The sequence below is a fragment of the Lethenteron reissneri genome, chromosome 2, assembly GCF_015708825.2.
Source record: "Lethenteron reissneri isolate LAM-NWPU_2019-01 chromosome 2, ASM1570882v1, whole genome shotgun sequence".
NCBI lineage: Eukaryota > Metazoa > Chordata > Hyperoartia > Petromyzontiformes > Petromyzontidae > Lethenteron > Lethenteron reissneri.
The window spans coordinates 14877249-14898375 of record NC_083780.1 but is presented as its reverse complement, the minus strand read 5'-3'; the positions used below and the strand labels follow the sequence as shown (position 1 = coordinate 14898375).

At 53.1% G+C, this 21127-nt stretch overlaps 1 protein-coding gene across 2 annotated transcripts in view; it reads left to right on the top strand.

The window, feature by feature from the left end:
- The window catches only part of LOC133340734 (anoctamin-1-like), a 55650-nt gene that overhangs the window by 4993 nt on the left and 29530 nt on the right, over positions 1-21127 (top strand). For both annotated transcript variants that reach the window (XM_061549135.1, XM_061549127.1), the window contains exons 2-9: positions 2147-2700; positions 6181-6286; positions 6891-6992; positions 9131-9276; positions 10381-10435; positions 10925-10976; positions 12535-12590; positions 14257-14298. In XM_061549135.1, coding sequence (XP_061405119.1) covers positions 2147-2700; positions 6181-6286; positions 6891-6992; positions 9131-9276; positions 10381-10435; positions 10925-10976; positions 12535-12590; positions 14257-14298 — 1113 coding nt within the window. The remainder of the gene's footprint in view (positions 1-2146; positions 2701-6180; positions 6287-6890; positions 6993-9130; positions 9277-10380; positions 10436-10924; positions 10977-12534; positions 12591-14256; positions 14299-21127) is intronic.

Here is a 21127-nt window from a genome sequence, read left to right as displayed (position 1 = left end):
GTGTGAGTTGTAGGTGTGTGTGTAGTAGGTGTGTAGTAGGTTTGTGTGTGTAGTAGGTGTGTGTGTAGTGTGTGAGTAGTAGGTGTATGTGAGTAGTAGGTGTGTGTGAGTAGTAGGTGTATGTGAGTAGTAGGTGTGTGTGAGTAGTAGGTGTGTGTGTGTAGAAGGTGTGTGTAAGTAGTAGGTGTGTGTGAGTACTAGGTGTGTGTCAGTAGTAGGTGTGTGTTGGTAGAGAGAGAGGGGATGACTCAGATGAGGATGGATGCACAGTCGAGCGGGAACGGCAGCAGCCACCACTCGCAAAACAATTGCCCAAGATCTGCGGTCCTCTGCACATGACGGTGGTATCGGCCAATTCATAATGAGTGCGGTACACATTAGCGCAAGTGTGTGCTGTGATGTCACTGTCGCGCACTTGTCTGCCCGCGAGCCAGTCAGCCAGTCAGCCAGCAAACCTCGTGTATACAATATAGTATACAATATAGTATATTGTATATAGGATGACGAGTCATGTGACGTAATCCTGCTGGCACGTCAGACTCGGCGCTCAGCCAACAGCGCCCCGTGCTTTGTGCCCCCGAGTTGACGAGTCGGTCCCCCGTGCCGCCCGACTCGTGGGCTGCTCCTGCCCCTCGACGATGTCGAACTCCTCCCCGCTACGATGGATGTCTTCTCTAACTCCTCTGGTTATTCTCCTTCTTCTTAACCTGGGGTGCACGCTGCCCCCTGGGGGTGCCAGACGCCCTTTGTGGGGGTGCGAGGCATGGGCAGGTCTCTGTTTCTAGAAGGTAAATCGTCGACAACACAAATCAAGCACCGGCACGTTAGGCACAACTTTATTTGTTTCATCAAACCCAACGTCTATATTCACGTCATTTTCTGTTACGACTGATAACCAAAGGGGTCTAAGGCTGCAGTGAAGGTGAAGAAGCGCTGCTCCATGCGGTAGCAAGTGTCAGCTCTCGGCTGGGGTTCATACTCGAGCACACTCCATCGCTGTAGAGCCTCCGTGAAGCAAGTGGGACACACGTGCTGGGAGAATATGAGATCGATCAGCATCATCGCCATCTCCGTCATGCTGTTGTGCTTTAAAGCCATCTCAATTCTACAGCCGGGCTAGCTCACGTTGACGAGTCGAACGCGCAACGCGACGCCACGTGGCGTAACGGGCCCGAGTATTACTTCAGTTAAAAAAACGTAATCTCAACACTGTGAGAACACGGCGATAACTACAACACTGTGAGAACACACACACATAACTCCCCCCACACACACAACTCCCCACACACACACACACAACTCCCCACACACACACAACTCCCCACACACACACACAACTCCCCACACAGACAATTCCCTACACACACACAACTCCCCATCACTTCACTTCACTGACACTTCACTGCGGTCACCGCCATCACCGCCACCTTCATCACCACCACCATCTCCATCACCACCTCCACAACTACCTCCACCACCACCACCTCCACCACCACCACCTCCACAACTACCTCCACCACCACCTCCACCACTACCTTCTCCATCACCACCTCCACAACTACCTCCACTACCACCACCTCCACCACTACCATCTCCATCACCACCTCCACCACTACCATTTCCATCACCACCTCCACAACTACCTCAACCACCTCCACTACCATCGACACCTCCATCTCCACCACTACCATCTCCATCACCACAACTACCTTCATCACCACCACCTCCACCACTACCATCTTCATCACCACCTCCACAACTACCTCCACCACCACCACCTCCACCACCATCTCCATCACCACCTCCACAACTACCTCCACCACCACCACCTTCACCACCATCTCCATCACCACCTCCACAACTACCTCCACCACCACCACCTCCACCACCGACACCTCCATCACCATCTCCACAACTACCTCCAACACCACCACCACCATCACCACCATCACCACCTCCACAACTACCTCCACCACCACCTCCACCACTACCATCTCCATCACCACCTCCACAACTACCTCCACCACCACCACCTCCAAACTAACTCCACCACCACCATCACCACTGACACCTCCATTACCACCTCCACCCCCACCCCCTCCACCTTCACCACCGCGCCCTGGCCTGCGCTGCGTGCACCCTGCAGGAGGGGTCGTGCGCCGCGCACTCCGCCAGCGCTGCCGCCGCGGCTCCCCGCCGTGACGGCTTCTTCAGGGATGGCGCCCGTCGCGTGGACTTCGCCCTCGCCTTCGGAGCGCCGCGCCGCGGACCCGACGGCGTCGGCGCCGCTCGCTTCTCCTCCTCCGTGCGCCGCGCCACCTCGCGCCGCCTCGCGCCACCCTCCTCCGTCTCCTCCTCGGTGCTCCAACTGGGGCCCGAGAGGCGCCTCCCGTCGGGGCTCGCCCTGCAGCCCGTGGCCGAGGGGGCTCTGCTCCCCTCCGCTTCGACGACCACGATGACGACGACGCAGCAGCCGCCGCCGGGAGTCGTCACCACCTCGTCGTTTTTCACCGCCGCCACCGCCGCCGCCTCCTCCTCCACTGCCTCCGCCTCTTCGCCATGGTCGCCCCCCGAGGTGGGCTCCGACCAGGACTGGCGGAGGGACAAGGAGCCGCTCCCGGGGGGCGGTGTGGGGGGAGACGCGACCTCGCGGGACGGGAGTGATGACATGGTGGACCTGGAGGGTGCGTCCGACGTTGGGTGAGAACGTCTGTCTAGCTCTGTGTGTCTCTCTCTCTGTCTCTCTCTCTCTCTGTGCATGCTGGGGAGAGGGTGTGTCCTGCAGGACCTCCTGCTTTCCGATCTCTGTGCACAGGGGCCTGGGTTTTTCTCCATCCTGACCCTTGTCTGAGAAAGAGTTAACTCACCTTTGGTGGTCATTTTCTCGGTTTTCTTCATTTATTAAATATTTTTGTATCAAATAACATTCTCCCCTTAACTGTGAGTATTGTTACTTCACGTGGTGCTGCCTATTTTCTGCTTTTTTTGTGGTTTTCCTTCGCCTCAACAGCACACAACACCACCACCGCCACGCCCCAGGTCTGCTTGGTTTAACAGCCTGGAGCCTCTCCCTCTCTCTGATGCACTCCTTCCCTCACAGCACTCCGTTTTTCTCTTGCTGTCTTATTCATCTTTCTCTCTTCTTATTCTCTCTTGTGAATAACATTCTTTGTCAACTTTTCTTATCACTCGTATTGTACTGCTGCTGTTCATCATGGCACAGTACAACAAGGTCGAGTCTCTCTCTCGGCAGTGCAGTCATTTGATTTCCTCCACCCGAGACCGCCATCGAGGTCGTCATTGCCGCGGTGGTCGAGCGCGTCGGCCTGGCAGGCATCCTCATTGCCCAGCGACAGAACCGCGGCGTGGTCATTTTCATGACCGAGAAGAGTTTGGCGGCGCGCCTCGTGGAGACGCACCCGACGAGATCCTCCAATCCAGCTACAGGAAGCGTGGGGTCAGCGTCGAGGCTTTTTTCCCCGATGTGCTGGTCTTCTTGAAAGCCGCACAGAAAATATATCGCGAACCGCAAAAGTTTACGTTCAGCCCGCAGGAATGCTACCCACTGAAAGCGTTAGTGCAAAACGTAAAGAGGAAGAGCTCTTCCCTTCCAAAGTGATCCCCTGCAGCCACTGCCAGATTCCAAAGAACACAGGATGAGATGTTACTATCCTTTGTGCAAGCACTTCCAAGAGTTCATGAACAGTGAGCCTGGTGAAATTTGGGGAGCGCATCGTCAGTAGTGACCCTTTGGTTCCTAGGGTGTTTCGGCCTTTCATACTATACACCCTCTCCAAAGGCGGCCAGCGACAGGGTGATCAATCCTACGCTTGCGTCCCATTCCCAATTAGTCATAGGAGTTGCCTTGTTGTTGATAGCCAACATCCCATGGGACTATGCATGGCAGGGGCGTCCTCCTCCCTGAGTCAAGCATTGTGGACTGCATACCTCCTGGCCCACTCACTTTGGGGCCCAGCTGGGGTCTTTCCTCTTCATCCAGAGCCACTGACTGCTGCCTTCTGCCGCCTCCGATACAGCTCTGATTGCCGAACGCTGGCTCTGGCCCTTAATTCCCAGGTCTCTAAGCAGTCTGGTTGTAGATGTTGCCACAAAACCTCTGCAGCCCACCTCCACTGGTCGGACTTCTGTGTTCCAGCCATGATGCCGTGCTTCGGCAGCTAGATCGGCATAGCGCAGATGTTTTCGCTCATAAGCCTCATCTACTGAGTCCTCCCAGGGTACTGTGAGCTCAATGATGAAGACCTTCTTGAGCGAACTGGACCAGAGCACCATGTCAGGTCTTAGGGTGGTGTCATGGCTTCGGGTGTCAAGATAGAAAGTCTGAATTGCAACGTTGCTCGCAGTGACAAGAGGTGGCACCGCGTCTGTTGCCTCCTCAACGACCAAAAGGCAGACGTACCTTTCCTGCAAAAAACGTACCTTGACGCCACTCTGCAGGCCTAACGTCAGCACCTCATGGGCAGCCAGTCCTTCTTCGGCCATGGTGAAGACAACCTCGCTGGAGTCGCGATCGTGTTTGGTCCAAAGTTTATTTCAGAGAGCGTGGTCTTTAAAGAGATCGTGAAAGGACATTTGACACGAGGCTGCGGTGCTTCAACTTGTATGCACCGAGCAGGAGCTGCGAGAGGAAGCTGCTCTTCTTCTCCGGCATGCTGCGGGACACCCTGGAGGCAGACGATGCAGACGACGTGCTCACGGTCATTGCGGGAGATTTCAACTGCACCCTCGACCCGGCTCTCGACCTCGTGAAGAGCCACAACCGTCACCCCAAGTGGAAGACCGCGGTCGAGATCAGCGGCACTGCGGAGCTCCGTTCCATGCTCACCTGAGAGAAGCTGTTGCGGGAGGCGCTCGCATCAATGCGGGAGCTGTGGCTGAAGCTGGAGGCACCTGCAGACAGCGGCGCTGCACGACCTCCCTCCTCCTTCCCGGAGTTGCGCATCTCCTGCACCCATCCTCCCGGGTGCTGTGACTCAGGGATTGACCTCGGGTTGTGAATTAACTAATCAATTAATTATTTAATGTAAAAATAGATGTGTTTATTCGTTGATTAATTGGCCAATCAATAAATGCATTCATTGATTCAGGAATGCATGAATTGATTAATACATTGCTTAATTAATTGATTGATTAATAAATCAACGAGCGGCGGCATGCGGCAAGGAGCAGTGCCGCGTTTCGCAATTGGAGGTCACGAGTTCAAATTCCAATTCGGGGGGGGGAGAGGGGAGGTGGGAGGGCTGACTCGGCCCATCCTCCCTCGAGGATCGATACATTTAGTACCGTCAACGCCCTGTGGAAAGTCAACATTGGGCGTCAGTCCTATGAATAGGCTCGCGCCTCTGGTTGCCATGTGCACGTGGGACGCATGTCGCACCGTGCGTAGCACGCTAATCGGAGGTGCGGGGGGAAAGACAACAAACTAAACACAAAGAGCAGCTATGAAGAAATTAGTTTGTCAATCTAGATGATGATTTACAAGTGCATATCTTCAGTAGCTTCTTAATATCGGAAAGAAGATCGTTCCAGACGGCCACAGAAGCGCATCTGAAAGCGCGTGATGCATTGACCGTCTTTGTTCGGCGGCTAGCGTGATGGTTTTTGCTCCTTGATGAGATGCGCAGGGTATTGTGGTTCATTTGTGGCAAGCACTTTGTTGTGGATGAGCAGGACCTTACAACAATGTGTTCGTTCGGCAACCAGAAGCCAATGCAGCTAGGCGAGCACTGGATGCACACGGTCGGACCTAAGAGAGTAATGTTCTTCATGTGATAGTCAACCCAAAGTGCAATCTTCAGAGCTGGAATTTAGCCAAATTAAGTAACAGAAACACATTTCCTATAATGGTGCGTTTTTGTTTGTTTGCGTGACTGCCTCGATTTGAAACCAGAATCTCAGCGGTACCAGGGCAGCGCTCTGACTTCTGAGGCCACCAGTCACCTTAATGCCCTCTCTCCAACTCCTTCGCCTTATCTTTATTGTCAGACGTGATCATCATCGTCGTCATCATTATCAACATTTGAATCACCGTGTCCCAATTCCCATCGCAATTCCCATCACTGTCTCAGTTTCCATCTTCAATTCACGTCCTGACCTCGTCCATGGCCACGTTCTTCATCGGTGCCTCCACGCGCTCACCCCCCTCCCCCACTCCTGCAGCTACATCCCGCTGGCTGAGGTCCACGACGAGGAGAAGCGCGCCCGGAGGGACGAGTTCGAGGCACAGCTCTTGGAGGCTGGACTCGAGCTGGAGCGCGATGACGAGGTGAGCGTCACGCGCGTGGTTCACGTGGTGGTGCGTCAGGGGGTGAGCGTCACGTGGTTCACGTGGTGGCGCGTCAGGGGGTGAGCGTCACGTGCGTGGTTCACGTGGTGGTGCGTCAGGGGGTGAGCGTCACGTGGTTCACGTGGTGGCGCGTCAGGGGGTGAGCGTCACGTGGTTCACGTGGTGGCGCATCAGGGGGTGAGTGTCACGTGCGTGGTTCACGTGGTGGCGCGTCAGAGGGTGAGCGTCACGTGCGTGGTTCACGTGGAGGCGTGCATGCGATGCTCACCTTGCCAATGCATCTCATTATCATTGCAGTGGCCTAACGCGTAATGCGTCCCATGTGTGCGAGAGTTGACCTTCAGAACCGTACACCTGCAACACCAGCAACAGCAGCAGACTCCGCGTCTCCCCCTGCACTCCCTCCCCTCTCCATACGAATTATTATCGCTGTTTGTCGCCTCGTCTCTCCCATCTCCACCCCTCCCGCCTCACCCCCCTCCCGCCTCACCCCCCTCCCGCCTCACCCCCCTCCCGCCCCACCCCCCTCCCGCCTCACCCCCCTCCCGCCCCACCCCCCTCCCACCCCACCCCCCGCCGGCAGGCAAGGCGGCACGGAGGCACGGTCTACGTGCGGCTGCACGCGCCGTGGCACGTACTTACGCGCGAGGCCGAGCTGCTGAAGCTCAAGATGCCGACAAAGAAGGTGCCACGTGCCATCGATCGATCGATCGAACGAACGACTGAACAAACCAACCAATCAACCAATCGCGACGCCCCCTTAGGCCCTTGTGCTGTGACGTCACGGGCTGCCGGGGCGAGGCGCTGCCACACGTGGCGCAGTACCCCTTCTCGCTTTAATTTTATCTTCAAAAATGTGTCTGAAACCCGCGACTATGATGATAGCACGATACCGTGTAGGGGCACGACAATGAAGGAGGAGGGTTTACGGATAGACGTAACGCGTGCCCTTAGTGGCAGTGTCGTGTGCCGATAGCAACAGCGGTAGCAGAGTTCTGGAATAAGATCGAGAGAAAGACTTGGAGCCCTCGCACGTACGAGGCTCATCTATGCGTTTGCAATGGATCAACTTATCCATCTCGGATCGCATTTAAATCCACAATGGCCTCGTCTCAGCTGCACGTGTCAGACGCGAGAATTTTAACGTTGCTTGCAGCTGAGATTGCCGTGTTTTTTTATCTCCCCTACTGAGACCAATTGGTAGAATAGGTGAGAGTCATAAAAACACACGCAGCGGAGAGAGAAACACGTATCAACTGCGTATAACAGGCGCTTACAACGTCTCAAAACCTCGCGCAAGGACCGCGTTCGGGTGTGAGAAGCAGAGAGCGACACTTCGTCGCTCCCGGCCCGTTCCCCATGGACCGTGCGTCCCACCCTCGCACGCGCGAGATCAATCGCGGTGACGCGATTCGTACAATCCGCACGTAACGCGGCTTTAAATAGTCGGGATAGATCTGGCAGTCTTACATTCGACCGCCCCCCCGTTTCTCCGCTCATCGTTGTGACATCGGCTTGCTAAATCGGGACACCTTCCACATTCAACAGAGGAACAACAGAGGAAATTACGGCCGATTCTAAGTTTGTCTTCAAAGAGTTGCGGCGTAATGATCCGTCACTAAGTTTATCTCGTTCGCTCGCACCACGTTCGACCCCCTCGAAGCGACCTCATACACACACCACACACACACCACACACACCACACACTCCACACACACCACACACACACACTACACACCACACACACCACACACACACACTACACACACTACACACCACACACTACACACTACACACCACACACCACACACACCACACACACACCACACACACACACCACACACACACTACACACCACACACACCACACACACCACACACACCACACACACCACACACACCACACACACCACACACACCACACACACACACTACACACCACACACACCACACATACCACACACACACACACCACACACACCACAAACACACCACACACACACACCACACACACACCACACATACACACACCACACACACACCACACACACCACACACACACCACACACACACGGATTGTTACACTGCACGATGGTGAGAGACGGTGATGGTTTAGGAGAGCCCTTCATCCAGCAGTGGACTGATCATGGCTGATGATGATGATGATGATGATTTTATTCCACTTCTGTAAAATTTGTTTCTATTTACTATCAATAGTTCAGAATGGTTGCATGTCATGTCTAATCATGTCTAATCACAATGGGGCCTCCCTTGAATGTTTTACTTCTATCCTCAATGCGGCTTCGTTGACATTAACGGATACAGCAACACCGCGGTTTACGTCTGGGGATGCGCTCCTGAATATCGAAACGACGTCAATGAAAGCGATGTACAGGGCGGTAGTGGTGGGTGGTGGTGGAGGCGAAGGCTGAGAGGCAAAGGACGGACGACGATGACGATGCTGTCAACGAGGTGAGTGTGCGGTGGAGGCGACGCAAACCAGGTAGCGGTGTCAGTAAAGTGACGCCGTGTTTGAGAAACGGCGTGAAAGTGGCGGTTGCAGGTGGATGGAGGTGTACAAGTGTTGATGGCAGGTGTGATGGAGGTGTACAAGTGTTGATGGCAGGTGTGATGGAGGTGTACAAGTGTTGATGGCAGGTGTGATGGAGGTGTACAAGTGTTGATGGCAGGTGTGATGGAGGTGTACCTCGTTGTGGCGTTGTTGGGTTGTGGGGTCGTGTCTCCCTGTTCAACTCCCCTCCCCACTGCCACCCCATCCCCCCGCCCCCCCCATCCCCCCGCGCCCCACCCCCCCCGCCCCCAGGTGTACGAGGTTCGACGCAACACGCGCCAGGCCTGCTCGTGCTGGCGCCGCGCCACCGCCCTGCTGCGGCCGCGCACGCCGCAGTCAGAGAGGGAGGCACGCATCAAACACCTGTCTCTACCCTTCTCACGCGACAAGGAACACCTGTACGCCCCTAGCAACCACCCCATCACACCTGTACGCCCCTGGCAACCACCCCATCACACCTGCACGTCCCTAGCAACCACCCCCATCACACCTGTACGTCCCTAGCAACCACCACCATCACACCTGTACACCCCTAGCAACCACCACCACGCCTGTACGCCCCTAGCAACCACCGCCATCACACCTGTACGTCCCTAGCAACCACCCCATCACACCTGTACGCCCCTAGCAACCACCGCCATCACACCTGTACGTCCCTAGCAACCACCACCACACACCTGTACGTCCCTAGCAACCACACCCATCACACCTGTCATCTGTGATCACCATTTCACAGTCTTGCCATACAACTACCCATCGAGCCCATTTCATCACCTCACCAAGGCATCATCACAGCAGCGATTTACCAGTCCGCTACTGTGGACAAAACCCTCACGTTATCAACCACCTTCTTGGTTCTTTCGGTAAAGTCACGTAGAAGGGAAGTAATAAAATAATAAAAATAAAACATAATAAAATTATTCTCACGACGTTTCGGCCACAACGCCAGCAGCCGTCCTCAGGTGAAAACCAGGTCCGTCGAGGCGACAGAGTCTGAATGGACCTGGTTTTCACCTGAGGACGGCTGCTTGCGTTGTGGCCGAAACGTCGTGAGAATAATTTTATTATGTTTTATTTTTATTATTTTATTACTTCCCTTCTACGTGACTTTACCGAAAGAACCAAGAAGATGAATCCCTGCAGTCACGAAAGCTTTAAATCAAAAGTTATCAACCACCTCAATGTAAAATTGTAGTTGTGTCTCTACATCAACATCATCCATGCGGAGAAGAATCAGTTCATCTCCTGCCTAAGCTGATCACTCACTCACCTGCCCGCTTGTGTGATTCCTACCACGTGCCTCTCACTCCACTACGCACCCTCACCTGGCTCACTTGCATGTTGACCTGTGACCCCCTCCCCCCCTGTCCATTCAACCCCATCGCACCTTCACCTGTACCCCCTTCCCATTGGTCCCTCCGATTCTCCTCCCTCCACCTCTCTCCCCCCGCCCCCACCCCCCGCCTCCTTCCCAACCTGGTCCCCTCGTCATCCAACCCTAGATTCGATATCCGGGACAAAGACACGTACTTCACGAGTTCACAACGAAGCAAGATCGTGAGTGGGCAACACGCGCGTTGACATTGCTACTACACATTGTTTGGCAATGCTGCTGCTGGTTAAACGAACCAAAGGCAAAGATCCCCCGTATAACCTTCAACAGACTGCTGGGGCAAGCGCTGTTTGCAAGTACCTATGAAGGTCGAGGCGTCACACGACGGGGTGGGTGGCCAGCACCATGCCTGGCCGTATTTGTCTCCCAAGTGGCGATGTTTACACACCGCACTGGATATTCATTTAAGGCTCAGTCTACCTATGGGAGGCCTAGGACCGGATTACGAATCCGTCACCGATGATTACCCGTATAGCCTTAAGAGACTGTTGGGGCAAGTGCTGTTAGCGAGCACCTATTAAGGCTTGGCTAGGCACACACACACGTACAATCATATTAAAAACCACATTCATACCAAGAGAGCACACTAAGATCTCAGAACTGAGCCCAATAAGTAAATGGTGGATGTTGTTGGGTTGTTTTTTTATTCCCAGGTTCGAGAAATCCTAAAGCGGGCGGTGGTGACGCGTGGCAAGCACAGCATTGGTGAGCACACGGCTGCGGCCATTTTAATCAACGTCACAAGGGACCCTTGATGATGTCACCACTGCACTCCGAAGCCCTCGCCTGAGAGAGACGACGAGTCATGCATGGATTTGTCGTCTCTGGGCTCGATTCGCCTGCTGAATAATGCGGGCGATTCCATTCAGAGTGGTGGCTTTATTCAATAATCTGTTGTGTTTATTTGTTAACGCTGTTATTCATCGTTAAGTTGATGTTCAAAGGTTACGCTATTCGCTCCACCCCACCCCCTCCACCGACCCACCCACCCAAATTTACACCCCCAGAATATCGAGAGGGAACTCAGTGATGATTTTAGTCGTGTGTATTAGTGTTGTTGCTCGTGTTAAAATAAAGTTAATATATTTGTATATATGTAATTTATTATTTAGCATTGTGGTAGCGAATGTAGCCGCTTCTAGCGGCTAGAAAGCTATCATACAATATAGGACTCAAACACCAGTCAGTTCTTGTCAATAACAACACCGTGGCCTTAATAGAGAAAACAAATATGAAGTCGGCGACGTTTCGGTCAATGTCCCTTCATCATGGCACACGGCTCAAAACGTGGCCCATTAAATTTAGCATTTATTTTAAGGACACACTGTTGCGAATGTGTTAGTTTAACACGAAAGTTTTCGCGACCGATTTCATCCATAATACAGGTTTTTTTGGGTTATATCGCGTAAATATAAATGTGTTGTTAAACCCGTCACCACCCGACACAGCCAATTAGTAAGGTTTGTCACGTAAACAGAACGTGGCCAATTCGTTACCAGTACAGCACGCCGGTGTGTTGGGAGAGCAAACCCACATTGTCAATGTTGTGTAAATGTTGTGGGTTTGCTCTCCAACGCACCGGTGTGCTGTACTAGTAACGAATTGGCAAGTTCTGTTTCACGTGACAAACCTTACTAATTGGCTGTGTCCGGTGGTGGCGGGTTTAACGACACATTTATATTTACACGATCTGACCCAAAAAACCTCTACATCGATGATATAGTTACACCTCGATCAATGACGTGCTTGCGTGCAATGGCAGCGATGTGTCGAGGAGTAACCGAATGCCATTGTTGAGGTTTGCTGCTGCTCGTCACGACGAGAGGGCTTCAGGACACAGAGAGAGTCCGTGTCGCTTTGCTCTTCATCCTCCGTTGAAGGATCGTAGGCCACAGTGGGGGTCACTGTGTGGGCCATAGGTTGGCTTGCCTGGCCACAATCACACTCGTGTGGCATGTCTCTATGTATCTCCATGTGTCTCTATGTATCTATACGTGTCTCTATGTAGCTCTATGAGTCTCTATGTATCTCTATGAGTCTCTATGGGGTTTACTATACGGCCCAAAGTTTGGGTTGCATAGCCACCATCGCACTACTATACGGCTTGTGCTTTTCATCTTCCATTCACGAAGGGGCTGTTGACCTTTCCTCACAACGGCAACGACTAATGGAGACACTAGAATCTCGACAAACGCTCTGAGTGAAACCCTAACCCCCTGTTCCCCGATTCAAGACATTTTCCATTTGCCGCGTGTGCGCCCAGGTCTCACGCGTCTGCTGGCCAGCGGTGTATACAGCGCCGCATACCCACTCCACGATGTGAGTTCCGCTGCCGTCACCCCCCCCCCCCCACAGCCCCCCAACCCCCAGCCCCTCCACCCCCCAGGCCACGGCTAACGTCAGTGGCGAGTGATATCCGAATTGATCCTGGGCACCCTCCCACCCCCCACATCCCCTTCACCAACCCGCACTGAGCAGCACGCTGGTGATGGGCGGTCGAACATTCCCCTACTAACAAACAAAAAGCTGAGAAAGTAAATCGTGTAAATCAATTTTACTGGGAAGGTTCCCAATTTCTCATACCACTGGTGCCGAAAGGGCTGCCTACCGGGTTTTCTGGAACGCTCTGTGACGTGAATGAACTCCGATGCCTGACAACCGACAAGCATGTGTCCAGAACATACAAATGCAGAAACACGACAGACAGGAAGTCGTCGTCTAACGCGCTCGGAGATGTGGTCCTGAGAAGCGCCACGCTAAGCGACAGAAATGATCCATATGTAGTGTAACGATCGAGTTTGGCGCAGCTCAAGAAAGTACCTCGTCGTCGACCGCTCAGAAGCAGCGTTGTAACATGCCGCACACCCCGCGTAGTAACGGGGCACGCCCCGCGTAGTAACGGGGCACGCCCCGCGTAGTAACGGGGCACGCCCTGCATAGTAACGGGGCACGCTCCGCGTAGTAACGGGGCACGCTCCGCGTAGTAACGGGGCACGCTCCGCGTAGTAACGGGGCACGCTCCGCGTAGTAACGGGGCACGCTCCGCGTAGTAACGGGGCACGCTCTGCACTAGTAACGGGGCACGCTCTGCGTAGTAACGAGGCACGCCCCGTGTAGTAACCGGGCACGCTCTGCACTGTAACGGGGCACGTCCCACGTAGTAACGGGGCACGCTCTGCGTAGTAACGGGGCACGCTCTGCGTCGCGTGGAAAGTGTTTCCGAATGGAAGAGCCGCGTTACAGCGCCAACGCGTTGTGTCTGTGCTGTTTTGCACCACCGTTCGTAGGCAACCGCTGTAATTATCTGAGTAGCGGGAGTGGGGCGACTCCGCTGCACTAAGACCGCACGCTCAGCGACGACTTTGCGTCGTACTCTTGGAAAAAACACAGCGTGCCCTCTGTTCCCCGGGGGGTACGAATGCTGAGACGCGATCCGTACCGTGACACCCGTGGAAACCAGGCTACGAGCCATGCACAGCATGCAGGGTGCAGGGGATTTTGAGAAGGGGGCGGGGGGAGCGATTGAATCGGTGCGAGCGAAAGTTTTTAAAGTGTTGGCTTAACGAACCCCTCTCACCCACGGGGTCGGGATACACCTCCGGCTATGGATAGGCGATGTAAGCGATGCCGCTAGTTCCACGCCGCCTCTAACCCCAACCCCCTATCGCCCGGCACGGTGCCACGGTGGGTTCGATCTTGACCTTGACGCCTGCTGATTATATTTGTGGTTTGCATGTTCTCCCCGTGTGTTGAGATGAATCGACACGCGTTTAGAGTATTTGGCTGCTGCTATAAATGTCCACAAGATGATGAGCCCCTTCGTTGAGCGTTGTCATTTGCGATCGCTGTATAGCCGAGTGGGGCCTTACCTGGTGAAAGAAAACAAAAATGTTTCCTGTTTCGTTTGTTTCTAAATCGCCCAGCCCTCTCTCCCACTTCACTAAACCTCCCTCCCTGTCACCCTCTTGTCCACGTGTCTTCGCAGGGAGACTATGACGTCACCACGGGCCCCGGCAACGACAGGAAGGTGAGAAGGCTGCTATTGGCTGTTGTAGCACGCGGTTGGGTGGGGGCACAACACGTGACCTCACCTCGGACGCCCCCGTCGTATTTGGGCCCCGAGGTGGTGAGACTGTTTACTCCCTCCCCTGGTGTACAGGAGGTCGTGGCTTCGATCCACAACCCTGACGCCTGCTGCTGTATATTTGGAGTTTGCATATTCTCCCCGTGGTCGCGTAGATTTTTCTCCGGGTCCTCCGGGTTTTCCCGGCACATTCATGAGTTTCGACATAGTAAGCCTATTCGTTCACTTATATCATCTGTGGCCAGGTTGCTTTTGAAAAAGAGCTGTATAGGCTCAGGTAGGCCTTAACTGGTAAAATAAAACATAGTCAGGTGGTGAAGAGTATTTGCCCCCAATTGAATCATGCCCGTGAATGTACCCGTGTGTGTTTTTATCTCATTATATTAGTTGACGTTCATGGTGTGTGGGTGCCACAACATCGTTTCCGCTCTGCCACTTCGTGTGGCTGCTGTCGTTGATGTATCGCAACAGCTGTGATGTGACATTGAGGCTGGTTGAGGAGTGGGCAGGGCCGTCCATAGGGGGGGAGGGGGTGCGGGGCCCGGGACGAATCCCACTGTGGGCCCCCCTGACGCCTTCAAACTCAACCAGAAGTATTACCACTGACAATGTGACGTCGAAGCGCGGGGCCCCCCCAAAGCGTGGGGCCCTGGGCGGTCACCCCAATTTGCTGCGTATCCTAGGGACGGCTCAGGGAGTGGTGCATAGTGGGCTACGTACGATGCAAAAGAAGTTCATCATACATTCATCATCGCTGCGGAGGTGAAGCCTCCTTCGTTGGGATGTATCGGGTCTCTGAGTCGCTCGATGTTTCATGGTTTTGTCCGGGTGGTGACTGCAGTCTCCGCATACTGACCACGGAGTTTTGTACATTTCCAATTGTGTGAATCATCATCATCGTCATCGGGTATCCGCATCATCTGCTGCTGCTGAGGATGATGCGGTTGAGTGGCTGTGGCCCAGAGAATTCACGAGAGATCGACGTCATGCAGCGATCTTCTGGGTCGTCTTGTCGCTCACATGTCTGTAACTTCTTGTGGAATCCATTCTGCTCTCCAAGCCGCATCATCATCATCAACATCATCATCGTCATCATCATCGTCATCATCATCATCGTCATCATCATCATCGTCATCATCATCATCATCATCGTCATCATCGTCATCATCATCATCGTCATCATCATCATCATCGTCATCATCATCATCATCGTCATCATCATCATCGTCATCATCATCATCATCGTCATCATCATCATCGTCATCATCATCATCGTCATCATCGTCATCATCATCATCGTCATCATCATCGTCATCATCATCAGGGTTTTACTGGTAGGAACCTCCTGGTTACACCAGCCCACAGGGGATTATTGTGTCTGTCCGTCCGTCGTGCCGGGAGGGGCTGGGTGGGGAGGGAGGGGCTGGGTGGGGAGGGTGGGGAGGGGCTGGGTGGGGGGTGGGAGAGGTGGGGCTGGGTGGGGAGGGGCTGGTCACCCCGTGGTGCCCTTATAAAACTCAACGTTTAACCCACTCACGCCGGCTTGTGCCCGCCCTCACAGTCGGGCATATTTGCGGAATACACCACGCCGCCGTTGACCCTGGCCATTGACCGAGCAACCCAACGTTCCTACCAGCTCCCTCCGCAGGAATGTGTTGTACTGCGTCTGAGTGCATTTCACGCATCGCCATTTCGAGCATGCCGGCGTTTAGAGTTAGCAGCAAACTGGCTGAATGAATGAACTTGAAGACGTGATACAACTAAGACTGACAACTACCAACGACAACTAAAAACAGCGAAAGAATCGTGCTGGAGAGATCCACGCTCGACCTTGGAATTGCACTGAGAGACAAGCACGTGACGTAGAGAGCACACGCAGAGGTTAACGACGCCACTCAAACGGGAACGTAAGCGAGCCTTGGGCATTAGGTGTCGGGGCTGGCAGGAATGATCGGGATGATGGCTCGTGTGTGGGCATACGGTGGATTGTTACATCACCGTGCCGTGACACATGGAGGCATTCTGGCGAGGCCTTCATCCAGCAGTAGATCGATCAAAACTGATGATGATGATGAATTTGATGATGGTGGTAGGGGCGGTGATGTCATATTGGCATCGTAAAGCATGCTGGGATTGCTGCAATGCTTCGCTGCTGGACCCCTGTGCGTGTGTGCGCATTTACCGTGTGTGTGTGTACCGCGTGTGTGTGTACCGTGTGTGTGTGTGTACTGTGTGTGTGTACTGTGTGTGTGTATGTACCGTGTGTGTGTACCGTGTGTATGTGTGTACTGTATGTGTGTACTGTATGTGTGTACTGTGTATGTGTGTACTGTGTGTGTACTGTGTGTGTACTGTGTGTGTGCACTGTGTGTGTGTACCGTGTGTATGTGTGTACCGTGTGTGTGTATGTGTACTGTGTGTACTGAGTGTGTGTACTGTCTGTGTGTGTACTGTGTGTGTACTGTGTATGTACCGTGTGTATGTGTACTGTGTGTGTATGTACCGTGTGTGTGTGTACTGTGTGCGTGTGTACTGTGTGTGTGTACGGTGTGTGTGTATGTACCGTGTGTATGTGTGTACTGTGTGTGTATACCGTGTGTATGAGTGTACTGTGTGTGTACCGTGTGTATGTGTATTGTGTGTACTGTCTGTGTGTGTACTGTCTGTGTGTGTACTGTCTGTGTGTGTACTGTCTGTGTGTGTACTATGTGTGTCTATGTACCGTGTGTATGTGTGTACTGTGTGTGTGTACTGTGTGTGTGTGTGTACTGTGTGTGTGTACTGTGTGTGTCTATGTACCGTGTGTATGTGTGTACTGTGTGTGTGTACTGTGTTTGTGTACTGTGTGTACTGTGTGTGTCTATGTACCAGTGTGTATGTGTGTACTGTGTGTGTACTGTGTGTACTGTGTGTGTGTGTACTGTGTGTGTGTACTGTGTGTGTACTGTGTATGTGTGTGTACTGTGTGTGTGTACTGTGTGTATGTGTGTACTATGTGTGTGTGTACTGTGTGTGTGTACTGTGTGTGTACTGTGTGTGTGTACTGTGTGTGTGTGTGTACTGTGTGTGTGTACTGTGTGTGTACTGTGTGTATGTGTACTGTGTGTGTGTACTGTGTGTACTGTGTGTGTGTACTGTGTGTGTGTACTGTGTGTACTGTGTGTGTGTCAGCGCTGCGCTAGGAACCCGGCGATTCGCGCCAATCCGAGTGGAGATGATCTGAACTGGTCCTGGGCCTCCCCGAGGTCGACTCAACCGCAAATGAGTATCTGATGCAATGTATAGACATCGCCACTAGAGAGACAAAGGCGGCCGGGCGTGGTGCAAACCACCCACCCCTTTGCGTGCCGTCTTGGTCTTCATAGGTCCTACTCGCTAACAGCACTTGCCGCAACAGGTCGGTTAAGGCTATTCGGGGGATCTTTGTTTTGCTTTGCCGGGGAACCCACGTGGCTCGCACATTCAGTACCCCTCAGCCTCTCCTCTTCCTCCTGGCATCTCTCTCGCTCTCTTTCTCTCTCTCTCTCCCCCCTTCTCTTCATCCCTCTCGCTCTCTCTCACTGCCTCCCCCTCTCTCAGTGTCTCTTTTTTATGATCAGTGGAAACAAGAAGATGCTCGGTGTAGTCGGCACTTTGCTTCGTTCAACATTTCTTTTTTTTTATAACTTTGCTTTATGTAAACCCCCACCTCTCGCTCCATCTCGTCCCCGCAACCCGCATCTCTCCCCTACCCCAAATCTCTCTCCACCCCCACTGCCTCTCGCATTTTCTCGACGTGGTCAGAACTTTACAACAACAAACACAAAACTCACCAACACGGTAGGAGTGCAAGAGTATAGGAAAGGTAAACAAGTCACTGATAGAAAACATAGATAAATTAATACAACTAAACTCGTTTTACCTTACCAGGTAGAGCCCACTAACTTAGTTCTCAGAAGCGACCTGGCCACAGATGATAGCTCATGGAAGTGGCTTATCATGTGGAAATATATAGCAGCCAAACTATCTACATAATCTAAAGTCTAGATTATAATTAGATTCTAAACGCATGTTTCTAAACATGTCTGGAAACTCGGGCAGGCAAATTGCGGACTCGCTCGGGACACTGTGGGTGGGGGCGGGGGGCGGGGCGGTGGGGGGTGGGGGGCGGGGTGGGGGGTGGAGGTGGGGGGGTGGGGGGCGGTGGAGGTGGGGGGTGGGGGTCAGTGGGCTGCTCCGGCCCGCTGTGCATGCCTCTGCGTGTAGCCACGGGGTGTTTAACTACTGACCCCGCGTGCGCTCTTACGTAAGACACCTTGTGCTGATGGCGCAATGCCCATGGCGGTGACCCATCATTACAATCATCCTCGTCCCATACGGGACAATGCCTGAATATCTACCACGTTGCTCGTTAGAGTTATTGAAGGGTTTAAAAAGGCCGTGATAATAATCATTATTATTAGAGTGAATATGTTTTGTGAAATAAACTGTTCAAGATATTACGTAATGAATGTTCTTATTTGTAACGGTGTTCAAATCAATGTGCTTATAGCACTTCAAAGTCCGGTAGGTGGCAGCTACCTGTGCACCAGAATGAGATGGCCAGCGTCTCGGGCATGCGGTCGTCATAATAACAACAAGTGCTTTTGTAAAGGGGCATTTCATCCGTAGATCGCGATGCACCACCGCGTCTGTACAGCCAGGAAATACACAAAACCCGCAGGGTGACGGTCAGATCGAGGCGGCAGGGGTCAGTTCACAGAGGTGAGAATTCCAGCCGTAGGTAAATATAGCGGACGATTCTGATCGCCTTATTGACAAAGGCAAAGCACCTCCGATTAGCACGGTTGGCTACGTACGGTGCGAAAGAAGTTCAACATTCATACAAAGCGTTTCCAAGCTTGCGAGACGCACAGTGGGGGGATCCCGATGAGCCCTGCAGGGACAGAGCCTCGATCTCGGAGTCCTGAGAAGGAGGCGATCCGAACACCTCGGGGACCTGATTGGAGCATGACGATGGATCGGTTCCTGCCAGTATTGCGGGGCTCACCCATTGAGCGCGTTGTAAGGGCAGCAGCAGCAGGAGCAGCAGCAGGAGCAGCAGCAGGAGCAGCAGCAGCAGGAGCAGCAGGAGCAGCAGCAGCGGCAGCAGCAGCAGGAGCTTATAGTCCACTCGATACTGGACTGGTAGCCAGTGCAGAGACAAGAGAGCAGGTGTGTGATGCTGCTGCTGCTGATGTGCGTGTGAGGACTAACAGCTGCATACCGAACGAGCTGCAGGAGTCGAGCCAGCATCTCAGTTATTTGCCACCGAAGTTGCAGAACATGCGTGTGTGTGTGCATGTTGAACTTCTTTCGCGCCGTACGTAGCCAACCGCGCTAATTGGCAGTGCAGGGGAAGGACAACAAACCAAACACAAGAATCGGTTCTCAAGCAATTAGTTCGTCAATCGCGCTTAACCATCGATCATGATGCGTGCACCCGCAACGTATCGATTTAAGACTGCATGAGATTGCCGCTACGTTAAAAATAAATTCGCAGACAACACTGCGCCTCCATCATGATGCATCTCTCCACATACGGTGGCGAGATGTTAACTACCTCGCCTGGTGTGCAGGATGTCGGGGACTCGGCCGACCCTGACGCCTGCTGCTGTATATTTGAAGTTGGCGGTCTCTCTCTTTCTCTCTCTCTCCGCGTGGTCGCCTGGATTTTTTTTCTCCGGATCCTCCGGTTTTTCCCTCCACATTTAGAAACACGCATTGAGATTCTTTAGATTATTTTGGTGCTGTAAATGTCCAAAAGACGGGCCACTTTGTTGCGCTATCATTTGTGGCCAGGTCGCTTCTAAAAAAGATAAGTTCATACCTCAGTGGGCTTTGCCTGGTAGGATGGGGATGGTTTAGTTGTTGTATCTGTCGGCGTTTGGGTGACGTGTTTACCTCCCTTGTACTTTTCACTACCATCGTGTTTTTGTTTGTTGTTGTGGCGTTCTTACCCCGTACCCCTACTGGACATCTGTGAAGAAGAGCTTTATAGCTCTTCGGATTCCTCCTCCGGTATAAATCAACATTCTGATTCTGAACTCAGAGTCATTCTTACACCCACTTCATCTCAGCTGCGCGGGCCGGTCCTTCTGGAGGCCCATCAATTCCGGAGCACCGATTTCGAGTGAAACCACAAACCCGCACCAGTTTAGATGTGACGCCTTCTCATCAGCAGGGCTCAGGCTCGCTTGCATCAGGGCTGGCGAACTGCCAGACCTCGCAGACAAGGAAGCAATCTCTCTCTCTACGATGTGGGGGGAGGATGGGGGGGGTCCCAGTCAGACGCACAATTCTGCAGTCGTGATACACCACGGTTACTCTGTGAGTGTCGTGTTACTTTGAGATAAGTGTATGGGTGACTCAAGTGGAGGGATTGTCCAAGGATGTGTCTGTTTACCGTCGAGCTACGAATTACGCAACTAACCACGTGCCGATTTGAAAGCGTCTCATGAGGAAATGTTGTGTAGTTCTCGTCACCTGCGATTAGCACGATTGGCTGCGTACGGTGCGAAATAAGTTCAACACGAGGCCCCATGGGTGTCAACCAAGCGTGGTCTCCACTCTATATACCTCTACTGGCCTCTCCTTTTGTGCTGTGAAGTAGGGCTTTTGTCCGAAACGGTTGTATTTATGTTTCCCCGTCTGAGGCCACACCACAGTGTTATTGTGGTGTTGTGTTATTGTGGTGTTGTGGTGTTGTGGTGTTGTTCATTGTCAATTGTCCCTTTGTGGCACCAACAGCAGC